The 16,342-nt window shown below is 39.9% G+C and overlaps 1 protein-coding gene across 1 annotated transcript in view; it reads left to right on the top strand.

Moving 5' to 3' along the window:
• USH2A (usherin) overlaps positions 1 to 16,342 on the top strand; it is a 571,967-nt gene that overhangs the window by 518,145 nt on the left and 37,480 nt on the right. The window contains exons 61-63 of the mRNA XM_073338913.1: positions 7,944 to 8,171; positions 8,989 to 10,502; positions 12,426 to 12,747. Of these exons, the coding sequence (XP_073195014.1) occupies positions 7,944 to 8,171; positions 8,989 to 10,502; positions 12,426 to 12,747 (2,064 nt within the window). The remainder of the gene's footprint in view (positions 1 to 7,943; positions 8,172 to 8,988; positions 10,503 to 12,425; positions 12,748 to 16,342) is intronic.

Below are 16,342 nucleotides of genomic sequence, written 5' to 3' on the forward strand. Positions count from 1 at the left end.
AGAAATCTGGTGACTGACAGCTACATTTAAATTTAAACATGGAAATCTTATTGAATAAAATATGGAAATGAATACTACAGTCAATATGTTGGCCCCCGTGTTCATTGATTTAAAAAATGAATTTTGTTTATTTTATTCAGTCCCCAAATTTTAAATTTATACTTAAAGCATTGATTTTTTTTATTGACAGCCCATATTCCATTGTAGAGGTTGTTGGGGGAAAGTTTAAAGTGTTAGTAGCTGGATAAGGAGCAGTTGGGACGTTTGGTACCTAAAAAGATGTGGGAGGTAGTTTGAGATTGTGGGCTAGAAATATTATTAACTAGCTATTTCAGCTAAAGTGAGTTGAAGTTTAAATTATTACATTAAAATTGTCATTTTTAGGGGGTTTTAGCATTAACCCAGTGAGATGCTCACACCTTTCAGAACTATTGTTTCATGCTCTCTACAGATTCAGCTAGATTAATATTGCATTGATTTCCATTTGGTTAACTTGTAAAAGGCTTTCTTTACAACCATAAGGACTAGAACCCTAATGGTTTAAAAATGAAAATTTATATTCCAGACCGTATTTGTGAGAGGAGCAGAACTGCAAAATATGTGGGGTTCTGAACATGAGTTAATCGATAAGAATTCAAGGGCAAGAATATGTGGGTGGATCAGCACTGGTGGGCTTCAGGAAAGGAGTGGATTTTAAGGAGGAACTTGAAGGAGAAGAGGGGAGGGCACATGGAGCATACAAGTAAAAGTATGCTACAAGTGACGTCCAAGTGAAGGGGGTGGTATGTGATATGCACCTCACTGCATGATAAGGAGACATGGATGCTATAACTAGAGAGAGGACTGAGAGTGTGGACCTGGCTGAGGATTAAGAGGAGATATAGGCAGGAGTTGGGGACAAAGTGGAGTCATGTGGAGCCTTGAAGAGGGGAATTGGAGAAGAAGTTAGTAACAGAGTTGGGGGGGAGGTGACACGGTTAGAATGCCAGTGTAATGTACCCTGCAGGTGGGCTTTTCTAAAGCACTAAGTGATATAAGAGCACAAGTTTCATCACAAATCAATGAGAATTGTCCTTCTATGTTACTTATAAAGGACTGGTTGTTAGGCACCTAGATGCCTTTGAAAATCCCATTATTAGTGCTTTAGAAAATGCCACTCTGCACCTTTTATGCTAATTTAGGCCAAAATTTCCAAATCTGAGTGCTTGAAGGTATGCTCCTAAATCCTTATGAAGGTACCCAGCTATAAAGGGCATGATTTGCAAAAGTACCAAACACCTTCAACTCCCATTGACTTCACTGGGTGCCCAGCACCTCTGAAAATGACTTTAGGCTCCCAAGTTGGAAAATGTTGTTCTTGGTCTAAAAATGAGCAGTCAAAGATGGCATTGTTTAATACTCAGGACCAAATTCGCGTAAATTATTGTAGCTTATGCACCAGCATGGTGGAAGGGTGGAGTTAGAGCAGGAAAAGCAACTATTAGGAGGGTATAAGAAAGTGTAAGATAAAACAGCTTTGTTTCATACCCTCCTGTTGGATGCATTTAAGAACATAAGAATAGCCATACTGGGTCAGACCAATGGTCCATAGCCCAGTATCCTTTCTTCTGGTGGCCAGGTGCTTCAGAGGGAATGAACAGAACAAGCAATCATTAAGTGATCCATCCCCTGTCACCCATTCCCACCTTCTGGCAAACAGAAGCTAGGGACACTTCAGAGCATGGTTTTACATCGCTGCCTAAAATGGTTAATAGCCATTGATGGACCTATCCTCCATGAACTTATCCAGTTCTTTTTTGAATGCAGTTATAGTCTTGGCCTTCACAACATCTGGCAAAGAGTTCCACAGGTTGACTGTGTGTTGTGTGAAGAAATACTTCCTTTTCTTTGTTTTAAACCTATAGTTTATTCATAGCCCCTACCCTTGTCTCCCACTGTACAAAATTATACCAAATTATGATGGAGAAATGTACACGACTTTATACATCACGTCTGAATTTGGCCCTAAGACTTTCTGAGCAAAGACGGTAGCAACGGCCACATTGCCCCTTCTATGTACCTGTCAAGGGAGACTGGTAAAGAGGAAAACTGATAGGTTCCCTTTGTGCAGTATTCCCCCCACTGGTGGGGCAAAGCTTACCTTACACAAAATGATAAGGGTCTACGGTCCCCAGTACCTGGTGATCCCCTCAGAGGCCCTGTGCCTTGCACCAACTCCAGGGAACCTCATTCTCCTTTCCAGCTGCCCGGCAGTGCTGCTCAAATGGAGCCCTCCCAAATGATTCATACCCCTAGAACCTTGTCAAGGGAGATTCCATAGGATGGATGGCTCTGTGGAAAAGGTGCTGAATTATCTTTGTATAGGATTCCTCGCTGATATCTGGTGGAATGTTAAAAAACAATGCATGGATCCCTAACCCACTGGAGTTCATTATAGGTGGGGGGGCGTGGGGTGTCTGTTGCCACCAAGGAGCGTAGGGTATTGTACTTGTAGGAGGAATGATATGGCTCCTTGACATTGTGTTGAAGAAACCTGAGGGACGTTGGGGGATGTAAAGTGAAAATAGAAAAAAGGTGAGAAATAATTTTCCTTACAGTATACTGAAAATAGAAATAATCTGGACAATTACCGTAGCTGATTAATGACTGTCTGCATTTTGATGATTACCCCCAAAGAAGTGATAAATGTCCATATTACCTGTTCATCAGCTCTCAAATGGTACAGTAGCTCTCCTAATATGGCAATTATTTTTCAAAATCATACCCTGAATCTAAGGCATAAGGGTAAGGTGAGTTATCTTAAAATAGAGTGCATCAGATCAATAGATTCAAAGATGAGTAGGTTGTGTGGCTTTATGCAGTTTAAACATTTGTGCAGGGAGTCTACCCGCACAGAGTATTATTGACAGCTACAGATCAATGCTAATTTTTGATCATTTTCAACCTACAAAAACCTCTTGACCCTGTTATCACCTTTGGGGCACTTCAAGTAGTCAAAAGCAATCACAGTAGACCGGGTAAAACTGTCAGAATTCTTAAGACTCTGAGCAGTCTTGACCACCCTGTAGGAGCAGGCTACTCAGGAGAGGTTAGTCAAGAAGACATGCACATTGCATTCTGGATGCCACTGCCTTTCAGCTGCCTGAAAGACTATGCTAATTTGTTTCTGGACTTTAAGTGACTTCAGTGCTCATGAATTAAAAAATAAACAAACAAAAGAGGCAATCTGAAGTGAGTCTAAATGCATAAATTATTCATGCTTCATATTCCCTCATTTTATATTTTGAAAGTATGTTAAAACAAGTATGTTATTTTAAATAACTTTTCTTTGATCATAGTTTACAGTCAGAGCAGTGAAATTAGCTGGACAAAGTATTTATTGTTATCTGTTTATACTGCAACTCAAAATGTGCTAGATACTTTACAGCAGTGGTTCTCAATCAGGGATACCCACACCCCTGAGAGTATGCAGAGGTCTTCCAGGGGGTACATCAGCTCATCTAGATATTTGCGTAATTTTACAATGGACTACGTAAAAAGCACTAGTGAAGTCAGTACAAACTAAAATTTCATATAGACAATGACTTATTTATACTGCTTTAAATATGATACACTGAAATGTAAGTACAGAATTTATATTCCAATTGATTTCTTTTATAATTACATGGTAAAAATGAGAAAGTCAGCAATTTGTCAGTAACAGCGTGCTGTGACACTTTTGTATTTTTATGTCTTATTTTGGAAGTAAGTAGTTTTTAAGTGAGGTGAAACTTGCGGGTATGCAAGAGAAATTAGCCTCCTGAAGAGGGTCTGTAAAGGTTGAGAACCACTGCTTTACAGAACACACAGAAGGATGTGGTCCCTATGTGGAGTAGACTTCAAAGTTGTGCAAGGATGTGGCTACAGAGACCGGAGGTCATCCTCCATTTTTGAAGGTGTGGTTCTGGACTGCCGGGGGCAGAACAGACTGTGGCTAGCTGCATCTTTCAGCAAGAGTTGGTCAGAAATTTTCTGACAAAACAGTTCAGTTGGAAAATGCCAGCACACCAAACCTAAGTTTTTTCACAAAAGTGAGTCAGGTATGATTAACTTTCTCCAAACCACTTCTGAAACCTGCCTGGTTCCCTGGCAGCTCTCTGCCATGCGCTCTGCCCAGGGACTGGGGACCACAGGCTTTGAGGGTCTGTAGCTCCAGGGCAGTCAGCATGGCAGGGTTTTCAGGCTCACTGTCCTGGAGCCAGACTCCGGGAAGTCCTGGGAGGCCCAGCTCCAGCCAGGGCTCTGAGGATATGTCTGTACTGCAGCTGAGAAATGTGATTCCCATTGTGGGTAGACAGACTCACAGTAGCTCAGCTTGAGCTAGCATGCTAAAAAGGGCATTGTTGATATCGCTGCCCAAGTCCAAGCCTGCCAAATCCCCTGGCCCAAGCTTGCACGGCTAGCCCAAGCCACCGCCAGTGCTGCAACATCCACGTTGCTATTTTTAGTGCGCTAACTTGAACCAAGCTGGTGCAAGTCTCTCTGCCTGCGCTGGGACTCTCACCTCCCAGCTGCAGTACAGGCATGCGCTCAGAGTCAAGGCTCCAGGAGCCTGGAAATTCTGGGGGCTCTCGGGGCTTACAGCTGGCAGTCAAGTAACTTTACTCGCATGAGTAGCCCCCAGTAAATCTAACAGGAGCACTGCTGATGTGAATACAGTTAATTAAACACCTACGTGTTTGCAGGATTAAGCCTAACGTAATGACCTAGTGACTGAGAATAATAAGCCATAAACAGCAAGGATGGGAAGGACAGTGGTTACAGCCATCAGATCTCATGGTTACTCAGTTATGGTTTGCAAACATCTTGATGTTTGTTAGTTTTTAATGGTGAATGAATTCACTCCTTGTAGGCAATATGGAAGCAGTGGATATTTGAATGTGGAGAGTGGGTGGCTTTGCAAACAAGGATTGGGAGGGTGTTCCATGCAATGGCCTTGATCCTGCAATCTGATCCACAGGTGTTGACTTCTGATCTGCAGGGGTGAACTCTTACGATGATAAAGAGTTCCACTGAAGTTCTCAGTGGGCAGAGGGGGTCCGCCTGTGTGAATCAGATTGCAAAGTCAAGACCATAGGGGCTGCATGAGCTAGACCCAGAGTTGGAAGGAGTGATGAGAATGCTGTTCCTGGTTTTAAGAAATACCCCATTCTGTACTTAAATATCCCCAAAGATTGCTGTGATACACTTTGTGAGATGTAGTGTGATTGGCCGTTACTATAGAATACCATAATATTTGTGAACTAAAAATCACGTGAAAGAATGTTAAATACTATTAAATTAAAGACATTATCATTAAAACATTATTCCACCCTCTTTCCAGTGTTATAAAGATCAACTTTTGATCTGAGTCATTGGGGGGATGTGCGGGATAAAGCCTTAGCAGCCTATTCCAGGAGAACTTCTCCCTAGCATGTTTTAAAAAAAATAATACCTGTAAACATTTTGCTCTTCAAGAAGTGTCTGTAGGAGCCAGGGATCAAGCCATCCCTGGCAAGAATGGTTTTGCAGTCTCCAGAGGACAGGATGAACCACAGGCAGGGAAATCCCTCCATCTCTGTTTTAGTTCAAACACTGGGGAGGACTATAAATAATTAAACATTAGGAGTTAGTGGGAAAGCTATAGAGGATTAGTGGAGCAATGCAATTTTTCTTTTTATTTAAGAAAATTCTCTATTTTGTAGCATTGTTGCCACTAGAACCGTCCCCTGATTGTATGGTTGACAAGAAGCAGAGCCATTGATTTTTGTCTGATGCTTATATTCCTGTGTTTGAACCTTCCACAAGCCTTTGTGTAACAACTCAGAAGCGATAATTTAATGTCATGTGGTCCCTCCTCTCCCCGCCCCCCGAACCATTGGATGTAAATTTTAGGCTTTTAAAAGTTCTGTTTTAAAGGCTATTAGATAACTTGTCCTCATAAAAACTATTAATACAGACCACAGCCAATTGTAAAGCTAATTTTAATCATGTTTTGTGCCAACATAATTTCTGATGCCAGATTTTTATGCCAAGCATGAACTTCAATTTGAGCTCTGTACTTTAACCTACAGTTCATAATTTTGCATTCAGCTGTATAGGGGTTTGGCTGTGGCAGTTTGAATGCTTCCACTTTCAAGGATCTAAGCCATAAATGTTTATTAAAAGAATCTATAATGAAATCAGTTTTGTTATTTTTTTAATGGCTGCCTTGAGTATGTTGGATGACTGAATGCAGGTTGTTAATCATTAAGTACTCATGTTACAAAAAGCGTTTGATAGTATTGCCATCTAGGGGCTGAACTAAATTCTCCATACTGAAATAAACTGTAATTGAACAGGTGCTGCTATTGACACTATACATATGTTTTTGCTTTATAGCCCACATGCTTTCCATGTTTCTTATGACAAAAGATATCTCTAAATGTCCCACAGCAGCCAACACTTTTCTATATATAATCTGTTCGAGGTGATTGCTATTTGCATTTGAGCTTATGCTTTTTTGGCAGTGATGACTGGGAATTCCTAACAAGAAATTATATATTTTTTTGCATTATTAATCTTGTCAGTGTTTGCCCTGTTTAACGGGAAGAGGAATCATTTATCAGAAAAATATGTTTATCATTTGTATTTGTGTCATCTTCAGATTTAATATTCATAATGGTCATTCGGATGTGGTGCTGTATTTATCTAAAGCACTAACTCCTTGTGGGGAAATAACTATTTAAATATTTATGATCTAACTTTTAATATTTAAAAAAGAAATTAATATTTCTGTAAAATTTGTATCAGTCTGGTAGCTTAACAAATGTTTAAATATTAAACAATTTCTAGTGTTAACATTTAACAACTTAATATGACTTATTGAAGCAAGGAAATTGACTTTAGCAGTTTTTGCTACATAAAGGAAACTAAATTATCAGTCCTTTTCCTGACATCTATGTAATCAATGCAAAAGCAGAATTAAATATATTAGTGGCCAATGGAGAAACTCCCCCAGTCCCCGATGAGATTTATATCAAAATTTGTTAGTCCTCCTGCTTATTTCCAGCCATCTTCTCTTCAAAGTGGGTTTTTCAAATTGTTCTCTATATTTCTGTACGCTACACAGGCCATCATTTTAAGGAAATTCAGAGACCCAAGTACATCTTATCTTGAACTTGTTGTTGGGTAACATCTTAACCATGTGACTTATGGGAGACATTTTACTCCATTTCTAATGGTGATTTAAGCTTGGGGATTGTTATATTTTCAAAATGGGAACCAAACTATGCACTCAGTGATGCTGGTGTACATCCAGATTACATTGCTTTAATTTGCCAGAACATTATGTGATACCAGTCAGTATGGTAATTACATGATTCCTGAATACACTATTGGGGGCGGGGGGGGTGTTATTAGGGTGACCAGATGTCCCGATTTTATATGGACAGTCCTTACCCCCATCCTGATTTTTCACACTTGCTGTCTGGTCACCCTGTGTGTGTTGTACAAAGAGAGCCACTGTGACTAGCGTAGTACAGATCCTAGAGAGCCTTCAAAGTGATGGCCACTCTGGTCCTGATGCAGCACAGCATTTGAGCACATGCTTAATTTTAAGCATGTATGGAACTACTACTCACATGCTTAAAGTTGAGCATGTGCATAAGTGCTTTGCTAGATAAGGGTCAGAGTGCTTTGCACCTTGCAGAATTGAGCTTACTTAGAAGATCTGCGCCCTACAAACCACAAGAGTTTCTATTTAAGGCTTATCTGCAGTAATGCACATTCAGTGAGCCCAGCTGCCAGATGTGTTACTCTGTGAAATGATTGTGATATCTCTAGAGTCAGAGCACCAGTTGCCCAGTCCAATGCTGGTGTAAACCACAAACTCTGATTATTGCCATTTAAACTAAATGAGGTAATGTCTTGTTTTCCTGCTGCAGGGAACAAAGCATCAGGCTCACTTGTTTGGACTGAAACCTTTTACTATGTATCACATTAACGTTGTGGCTGTAAACAACGCTGGCCAAGTTTCGAGTCCCTGGACTTCTGTGACCACGCTAGAAGCTTCACCAAGTGGTCTGAGCAACTTCACTGTAGAGAAAAAAGAGAATGGCAGGGCATTGTTAATTAAATGGTCAGAGCCTTCCAAACCCAATGGAGTAATTAAGGTAATCTTTATCCTGAAACCTCGTTCATCACAGTTTAAAGGAAAATGCCAAATATCATGTCTGAAAACTTTTGCTAAAATTCACTAGACTTAAAAAGGAGTTATTTGAAGACACCCATCCCACCCGACCCCACACACACACACAACTGCGCAAGCATGGTGTGGTGAAGAGACTGTCTGAGCAATGCTTACTTTCTAGGTAAATGCAAATTCAGATATTTATTGCTACATATTGCTACATTTCTTGCAACTGTGAGTATCTAGAACACTGAAGAAATCCTGCCCTTCAAAGTCACGGGAAATAATATTTTAAAAGCTATGTTTTCAGGCCTAATGAGTTTAATATCGCTCTTCATTATATAGAAAACCCACATTAGGTTTTGTTACAACAAAGTTCAATAGAAATCTTGCTATGAAGTTTGGGGGTTTCTTTTAAACAGTTTTTGTTGGGGTGTAAATATTAACCTGCAATGGCCCTTACCTTATGGTATTTGAGAGCCCTGAAATGAAACTGACTAGAAAGTAAATATAATCAAAAGTGAAACTGACTAGTATATTTTCACTGCCCAAGATGAGTGAAATCCAAAAAGCAAACAAAGCATCATTAATTGTGAAAAGTAGGTTAAAATATTCTTTCAGCGTTAACAAGCTAAAATGTTGTTAATAAGGAGTTAAGGAAATTAGTTTCTGGATCACAAGTTAATAATCCTTATTAAGTTATGAAGATAAACATTGTATCTAAATAAGTATCTCACCTAGAATTAATTTTCAAATTCTCCAACTGATGATTTCCCTTTCTTTCTTTTTTTCTCTCTCAGACATACAATATTTTAAATGACGATAATATGGAATATAGTGGTTTATCTCGTCAATTCCTGTTTAGACGCCTGGAGCCTTTCACACTGTATACTCTAGTACTTGAGGCTTGCACTGTGGCAGGTTGCACTCGCTCTTCACCACAGCCAGTCCAAACAGATGAAGCACCCCCTGCGTCTCAGCTGGCACCTGTAATCCAGTCAGTTAATGCTACCAACATTGAACTGAGCTGGTCTGAACCAATTAATGCAAATGGAAAAATAATTCACTATGAAGTTATTCACAGATGCACAAAAGAAAATGCTTCAGGGAACAGAGCAACAACAGAAGAGAAAATTGTTTTCACAGAATATAACACTGAAAATAAAACATTTAAATATAATGATAAAGGTTTACAGCCATGGACAAGGTATGAATATAAAATACGTGCATGGAATTCAGTGGGCTATACTGATAGCTCTTGGTCAGTAGCAAAGACTAGTCAAGCTGCTCCTAAAGGTCTTGCTACACCTAGGTTAACCTATGTATCGGTTAACCCCCATAAAGTGCTCATTTCATGGCTCTCCCCCGAAGAACCAAATGGTGTTCTCCAATCATATCGGCTCCACAAAAATGAGGTTTTGTATCCTTTCAGCTTTGATGCTACTACTTTCAACTATATGGATGAAGACTTACAGCCTTATTCAGTGTACAGTTATGCAATAGTTGCTTGTACAATGGGAGGCTGCTCTACCAGTGAACCAGCCAAAATCCAAACTCTAGAGGCAGCTCCAGCATTAGTGAACCCTCCATCTCTGCAGGCTATCAGTGCCACTCAGATTAATGCGTCTTGGTCACCGCCCCAGATTCAAAATGGAGAAATCACGAAGTACATATTAAAATTAAGTGATGAAGAGTATTATGTTGGGAGAGGTTTATCCAGACTGATTTCAAACCTACAGCCTTGCACACAGTATGATTTCACCCTGGTTGCCTGTACTAATGGAGGCTGCACATCTAGCGTATCCCAATCTGTTTTGACGAAGGAGGCTCCACCACTAAATATGGAAGCCCCCACGTTGCGAGTCACAGGATCAGAGTCAATAGAAATCACCTGGAAAACCCCAGCTAATTCTAATGGCAAAATCAGAAGTTATGAGCTGAGGAGGGATGGAGCTCTTATTTATTCAGGTCTGGAAACTCGGTACCTTGACTTCACGCTAACACCAGGCATGGAATACCGCTACGATGTAACTGCAAATAATAGTCAAGGAAGCACCACTAGCCCACCAGCTAAAATTAGAACCCACCCTTCTGCTCCATCTGGAATGGTACCTCCTCGACTGCAGGCATGGGCCCCAAAGGAGATTTTGGTGGCCTGGGATCCTCCGACAAAAGTCAATGGTGATATAAAAAATTACACGATCTCTATTCGCGAGCCTGCTGAAACGGGAAAGAAAACTGTTGACTTTGACACCTCTCACATTTCTTTTGTTAGACAGTCCTACATTGCAGCAGACCTAAAACCCTACCACAGGTAAGTTCTGAATACTTAGTTTTGTTGAATGAATATCACAGGATCATTCAAAAAGTTTGAGTCTGGGTTACTATTTAAACCTGTCCTAAAGAATGAAAAAGGAGGTTTGAGGGGGGACCTCACATTTTCTTCAGTCGAACAGATGGTCAGATCCCCAAAGTTCTCATTCCCACAAAGTCCGCACTAAGACAAGATAAATAAAAATCAACTGTCTACCTTTTCAGTAGAGTATGCAAGAGACAGCTTGGGGCTCCTTTGCAGACTCAAGCTCAAAGCCCTGCCCAAACCCCACACTTTTGGAAGGCAGTTGTGTTCAAGAATAGTTTTTCCTTGTTTTATAAACCAAATTAAAATATAAAACAAAGATCTGTGGGGCAGTTCATCTCTGGTGTATCTGCACTAAGGACAGTTGAGTTATACCAGGGATGAATTTGTTTTTTGTGTGTTTAAAGCACAGACTTGCTGTTTAGATTTTAGAGCAAGCTATATTTAAAATAGTGTACCAGATTTAAGTGAGAACAAACTTGCTTGTTTTTGTAAAAGTATCTTTTATTCAAATTCTTGATTATTTAATCACCACCTCTTATCTATTTGTGTAGCAGTTTGTTTTTATTCCTTAAATTGTCGACAACTCTTTCTACAAGGTACCTGTAAATAATCTAAATCCTAAGAGAGAGTAATAATATGGTATAGTTAATGTTTTGTAAAATCAAGGCAATAGTCCAAAAAGGCAAAGATTATATGGCTCTTCAAGTACTTTCAATTCAGCTATTATTGTAATTTAGTGATGTTGACCGTTTGATCTCCCTGTGATATTATCTCTGATATGTAAAGAAGGAAATGGGGGCCTCATCAGTATATAATTTCTTGGAAGCTTTGGAGTCTGGTTTTCATGCTTTAGCTTGAGCCATTCCCTGGGAGCTCTGCTGGGCCATGTTACAGCAGCAAAGGGCCAATGACTTTATGCTAATAAATCCACTTTGTAATACCGAATACCTCCAACCTGGCCTTCTGCACCCAAACAAAGACCTTTCTGGCCAACATTAACCCAGTTACATGCTGGTTTATCAATCATCAAGATGCCTCAATCCCAGCCAGAAAAATTTAACTCACTCAATCAATTATTTTTGTCTTGGACCTGGTCTCTTGCCATTTGGAATGGTGTATCTGTGTGTGTCTCTATTTGATTAATGTTTTCCTTCCTTCCTTTTTTTTTAATGTGATCTGTTTGTGTCTTTAATACTCTCTCCAGCTGATCATTTACAGAATAGCTGTCAGTCAGCCTTGGAAACCTGTCCCCCTCAATGCGACTGACCTCTGAGCACATGCTCAGTGAAACTTGTCACTACCAGGCCTCACTCTCCAAACTTGGACATAGGGGAAACAGGATATAAATTCTGTCTGAGTGAGGCAGATCGAGTGGAAGATTGCTGTGCTCTGTGGTCAATGGAGACATTTTTATCTCCTGAGTCTGTATGACAACGGGTGGGTCACAATGTCCATATAATTTCTCTGGCAAGCACTTGTGGAAGACATGTTTTCTGTTTAATACAAAGAAATGGCAGACTGAGAGAAATTAAAAGCAGACATTTCACTTTAAATGGCAACGTAAACACTACTGCATCACATTTTCATTAATAATGACCCTGTCCAACAGCCCTTTCTCGTCTGGGCGGTCCCATTTATTTTACTCACACAAATGAGGACAGCCACATGAGGGTTGCAAGATCAGACCCACAAGAGGAAATTACATCATCCCTTCACCACGTTAATGTGAGTTGCTTTCTTCCTCAAAAATATGGACACAAATAAAGGAAAACTCCTCTCTTTCTAAACAACCTTAATTGATTCTGATCTTATGTGTAGTGCATATGTACAGTTGTAATGCTCTTATTGACTGGTTTCTGATTTGTGTTTCCACAGATATGAAGTACAAGTTCAAGCATGCACATTGCAGGGATGCGCTAATAGTGAATGGGCATCCATACAGACTCTGGAAGCACCCCCTGAAAAGCAGCCTTCCCCTCTCATAGAGATGCAGACAAGCTCTGATGGATTCCAGTCATTCGCGTCTATTCTGTGGACTGGTCCCCAGCAGCCAAATGGGAAAATTTTATATTATGAGCTTTACCGAAGACAAGCAACTCATTCCCACATAAATTTAGACCTGGTGCTTGTTTATAATGGGACTTTAACATCCTTCAAAGATGCCAAGTTGCTGCCTTATACAGAATATGAATATCAGGTATGAAATGAAGTAAGTTAGCTACAAGGTGTACAGATGTAGTTAAGACTTCAGTACACTTCAATAATAAGAGATGCTTGTTCATTATAATTATAAAATACGTTTCAATTTTAATTAAAAAGAAAAGGAGTACTTGTGGCACCTTAGAGACTAACCAATTTATTTGAGCATAAGCTTTCGTGAGCTACAGCTCACTTCATCGGATGCATACTGTGGAAAATACAGAAGATGTTCTTATACATACAAACCATGAAAAAATGGGTGTTTACCACTACAAAAGGCTTTCTCTCCCCCACCCCACTGGTAAAAGCTATTACCAGCAGGAGAGTGGGGTGGGGGGAGAGAAAACCTTTTGTAGTGGTAAACACCCATTTTTTCATGGTTTGTATGTATAAGAACATCTTCTGTATTTTCCACAGTATGCATTCAATGAAGTGAGCTGTAGCTCACGAAAGCTTATGCTCAAATAAATTGGTTAGTCTCTAAGGTACCACAAGTACTCCTTTCCTTTTTCGAATATAGACTAACACGGCTGTTACTCAGAAACCTGTCAAATTTAATTGAATTTTAATTTTAATAGTATTGTACTTAAACAATTACTGCACATTTATTTAAAATAGATCAGACCTTGCAGGTAACATTCCATAAGGAATAAATTCATTCAATGCTCTTTTTTCATTTCTTAATCAAAATCATTAATTCCAATTTGTGTGCATTTGTCCATCACTTTAGAGGTACCACCTTATTTTGAAGTGCCAGTTGCTAAAGGGTAACTTGGTCTTGTTAGTAGCTTTATTTCAAATGTGCAAATATTTTTATTTTTACTGTTGCATTAGATTACCTTTTATGGTATGGAAGGGGGATGGGCTGGTTTTGTTAGTGGACTATTTTATTTTAGGTGGTAGGATTACAAATATATGTCTCACGGTACATTTAAAAGTTAATTTACTGTTGGTGGGTTATTTTTATTTTGTATGTTCATATTCATTTTGTACTTGTTACTTTTCTTTTGAGGTTAAAGGTCCAGCTAGGGGACCAATTCTGCTACTTTTGCTGAGTTTGAATACTATTTTACCTCACTATGCAAATGGTTCCATTTAAATCAATGTGACTGTTTGCAGAGTAAGGTACCACTCAGTGAGTGTGAGTAAGGGTTGCAGAAATGGGCCTTCTAAAGTAGTCCTCTTTGATTGCAAAAGTCCCATGACACTGAGGCAGGTGACTTTCTTTAGCCTGTGGTTGTTTTCCATTAATGTCAAAATCACATATCCCTGCATATTGTTCCTTTATCACACAGGATTGCTAGTAATCTATGGCCATATTTGATTTCACATCTGTGCATGTCACTTCCATTGGCCCCCAGCAATGTATCATTTTCTGAAATTCAGTTCATGTTTTCATATGAATCTGGTGAGTTTACACCCTCACCAAAAACTAGCCCTGAATGTGTTAGCAGTAAATGTAAATATGTGTAGTTTCATAGCAAAGTGATCACATTTTCACAGATATGAACCAGTACTCTCCTCTGCCGCATAACAGGACACCAGTGGGTCCTCACTCTTGGTTAAGTGCCGCATGATATATTGTGAGTTTTGAGATCTTCATTACGCCATGAATCTCTCCCTCTTTTTTGCTTAAGTAAATGGATTTTTTGAACTTCAAGAACTGTTTTGATTTGAGATGAAAGCTGATGTATTCACAGGGCCACGCTGTTGAACTGTTGAGATTTTCCCTCCTCCCCACCCTGTTCATCTAAGTGGGCATCTGTTTCACATATCAGAGCCTTTTGCAGCTCTGTTCAACTGCTATGCTAGTGCAGTGTTCTTCTTGCTGGTTTGGGCCCATACAGAGTTATTTCTAAGGAACTACATTGTTAATATGAACAACACAATCTGTCAAGACAGCCCGACTATGCCTTGAGGAAGGAATACAATGGCTCTCCTTGTCATTGAGCTCCAGTGGCTCCACAATGGTCAGGGAAAGAACCACAAAGGAACAAGAATGTCAAGAATGACAGAAATGGGTTTGGAATGATAGCAGAGAAATGGATTCACTACAGTGTGTTTAGAAAGATCTTTATTACCAATATGATGATCTAGATCATCTTTTCTTTTTCCTCTGCTGTTGCTGAGATCAGTGAGAGAGATCCTAGATAGCCCCAGGTTGAGAAATGTCATGACTTCCATTAGTTTTGTTCTGAGGAAAAGGACTGGTATCTCTGAGCAGAGTGTTTCCAGTCACGAATGATAGGGCTCCAATTACTGGATTTCCTACTGTTGCTAATAATATAACTCCTTCCTTAAACCTCAGTGAACTGAACAGCACTAGGGACGCTGCAAGGGTTCTTTCCAAAACAGAACATACCACTTAAAGGCTGGAAACGTTTCACGCTTAAAATACTTGAGGGAATATTTTCCTGCAATTAATCCTTTTTTGACCAAAACTGTTAAACCTTTACTGGCAACTGCGTGTGTGTCAGGGATGAAGTCTATGCATTTGTGGATCAAGTATTGGTGTGTATTTGTATTCAGGTTTTCCTTTTTCAGATGTTCTTTAATGCCTCAGGGACCCATATGGACCCACAGTAATGTGAAATCTGTTCGCCTCACGCTATATTAATTTCTTGATGGTAAAATTGCTCTAAAGAATACCAGATCTCATCACTTAACGTGGCCCTGCATGTGCCCTAAGGCATTTAAAAAATCCTCAAAAAGGGAAACCCAAGGGCAAGTGTGTGGGGGCGGGGGAGGTGGGAGAGGAGTTACACTAGAAAATAGTGGCGATTCTCCTCTAGCTGAAGAGCTGGAGCCCTTTATTTTCTGAGCTGAAAGTCCTAGGCTCTCTTCCTGATGCCACAGTTTAGCTTACTGCTACGTTGCCTTTGTGTTTGCCACCACAGATTCATAAGATGGATATCCCCTTGCTTTTTCAAATGACTACAGTTCCACCTTCGTTAGCCCCCCCCCCGCCGCCTAGATGCTGCATTGCCTCTTCATGCTTCCAACACTTTACCAAAAATACTTGAATGCGCATTGTGTTCTTCCGTGCACCAGCCTTTAATTACTTGGTATCTCAATCAGAAGCTCAATCAGTATGGCTTTCAAGTTGTTTTTCATAGCACAGAGACTGTTTGAGTCAAGGGTTTTAATGATTTATTGATGATGTCTGACTCAGGTTGTCTGTATGTTCTAATTTTTCTGGATGGAAGTGCTGCACTTGAGGCAGGAAAAAACTCTGTCTTTTATTTTGGTTCCACTCCATAACTGGGCTGGGCTATCTGGCAAGGCCCTGAATTGGTTTTGTTCCTTCTCGGCCAGCAGCAATTAATTTTGTTCCAGTGAGAGATTTGTGTGTGTGTGTTCCTCTTCTGCTGATGTCACTTGTGCATCCCTCTGGGATCTGTTCGTAGCCCTTCCATTGTTGACAATTTATATGTTGCCTGTGAGACAAATTATTCATAAGTATAGGGCTTGGCTTTCACTATTATGCTGATGAAACCCAGATTTATATTTCACTTAAGCACAGTATTGATTCTGCTGTCTCTGCATTGGAGGCTTGTTTGCTGGACATAAAACTTTAAATGCAACTAAATTTC

Source organism: Lepidochelys kempii, chromosome 3 (assembly GCF_965140265.1).
Source record: "Lepidochelys kempii isolate rLepKem1 chromosome 3, rLepKem1.hap2, whole genome shotgun sequence".
Taxonomy (NCBI): Eukaryota; Metazoa; Chordata; order Testudines; family Cheloniidae; genus Lepidochelys; species Lepidochelys kempii.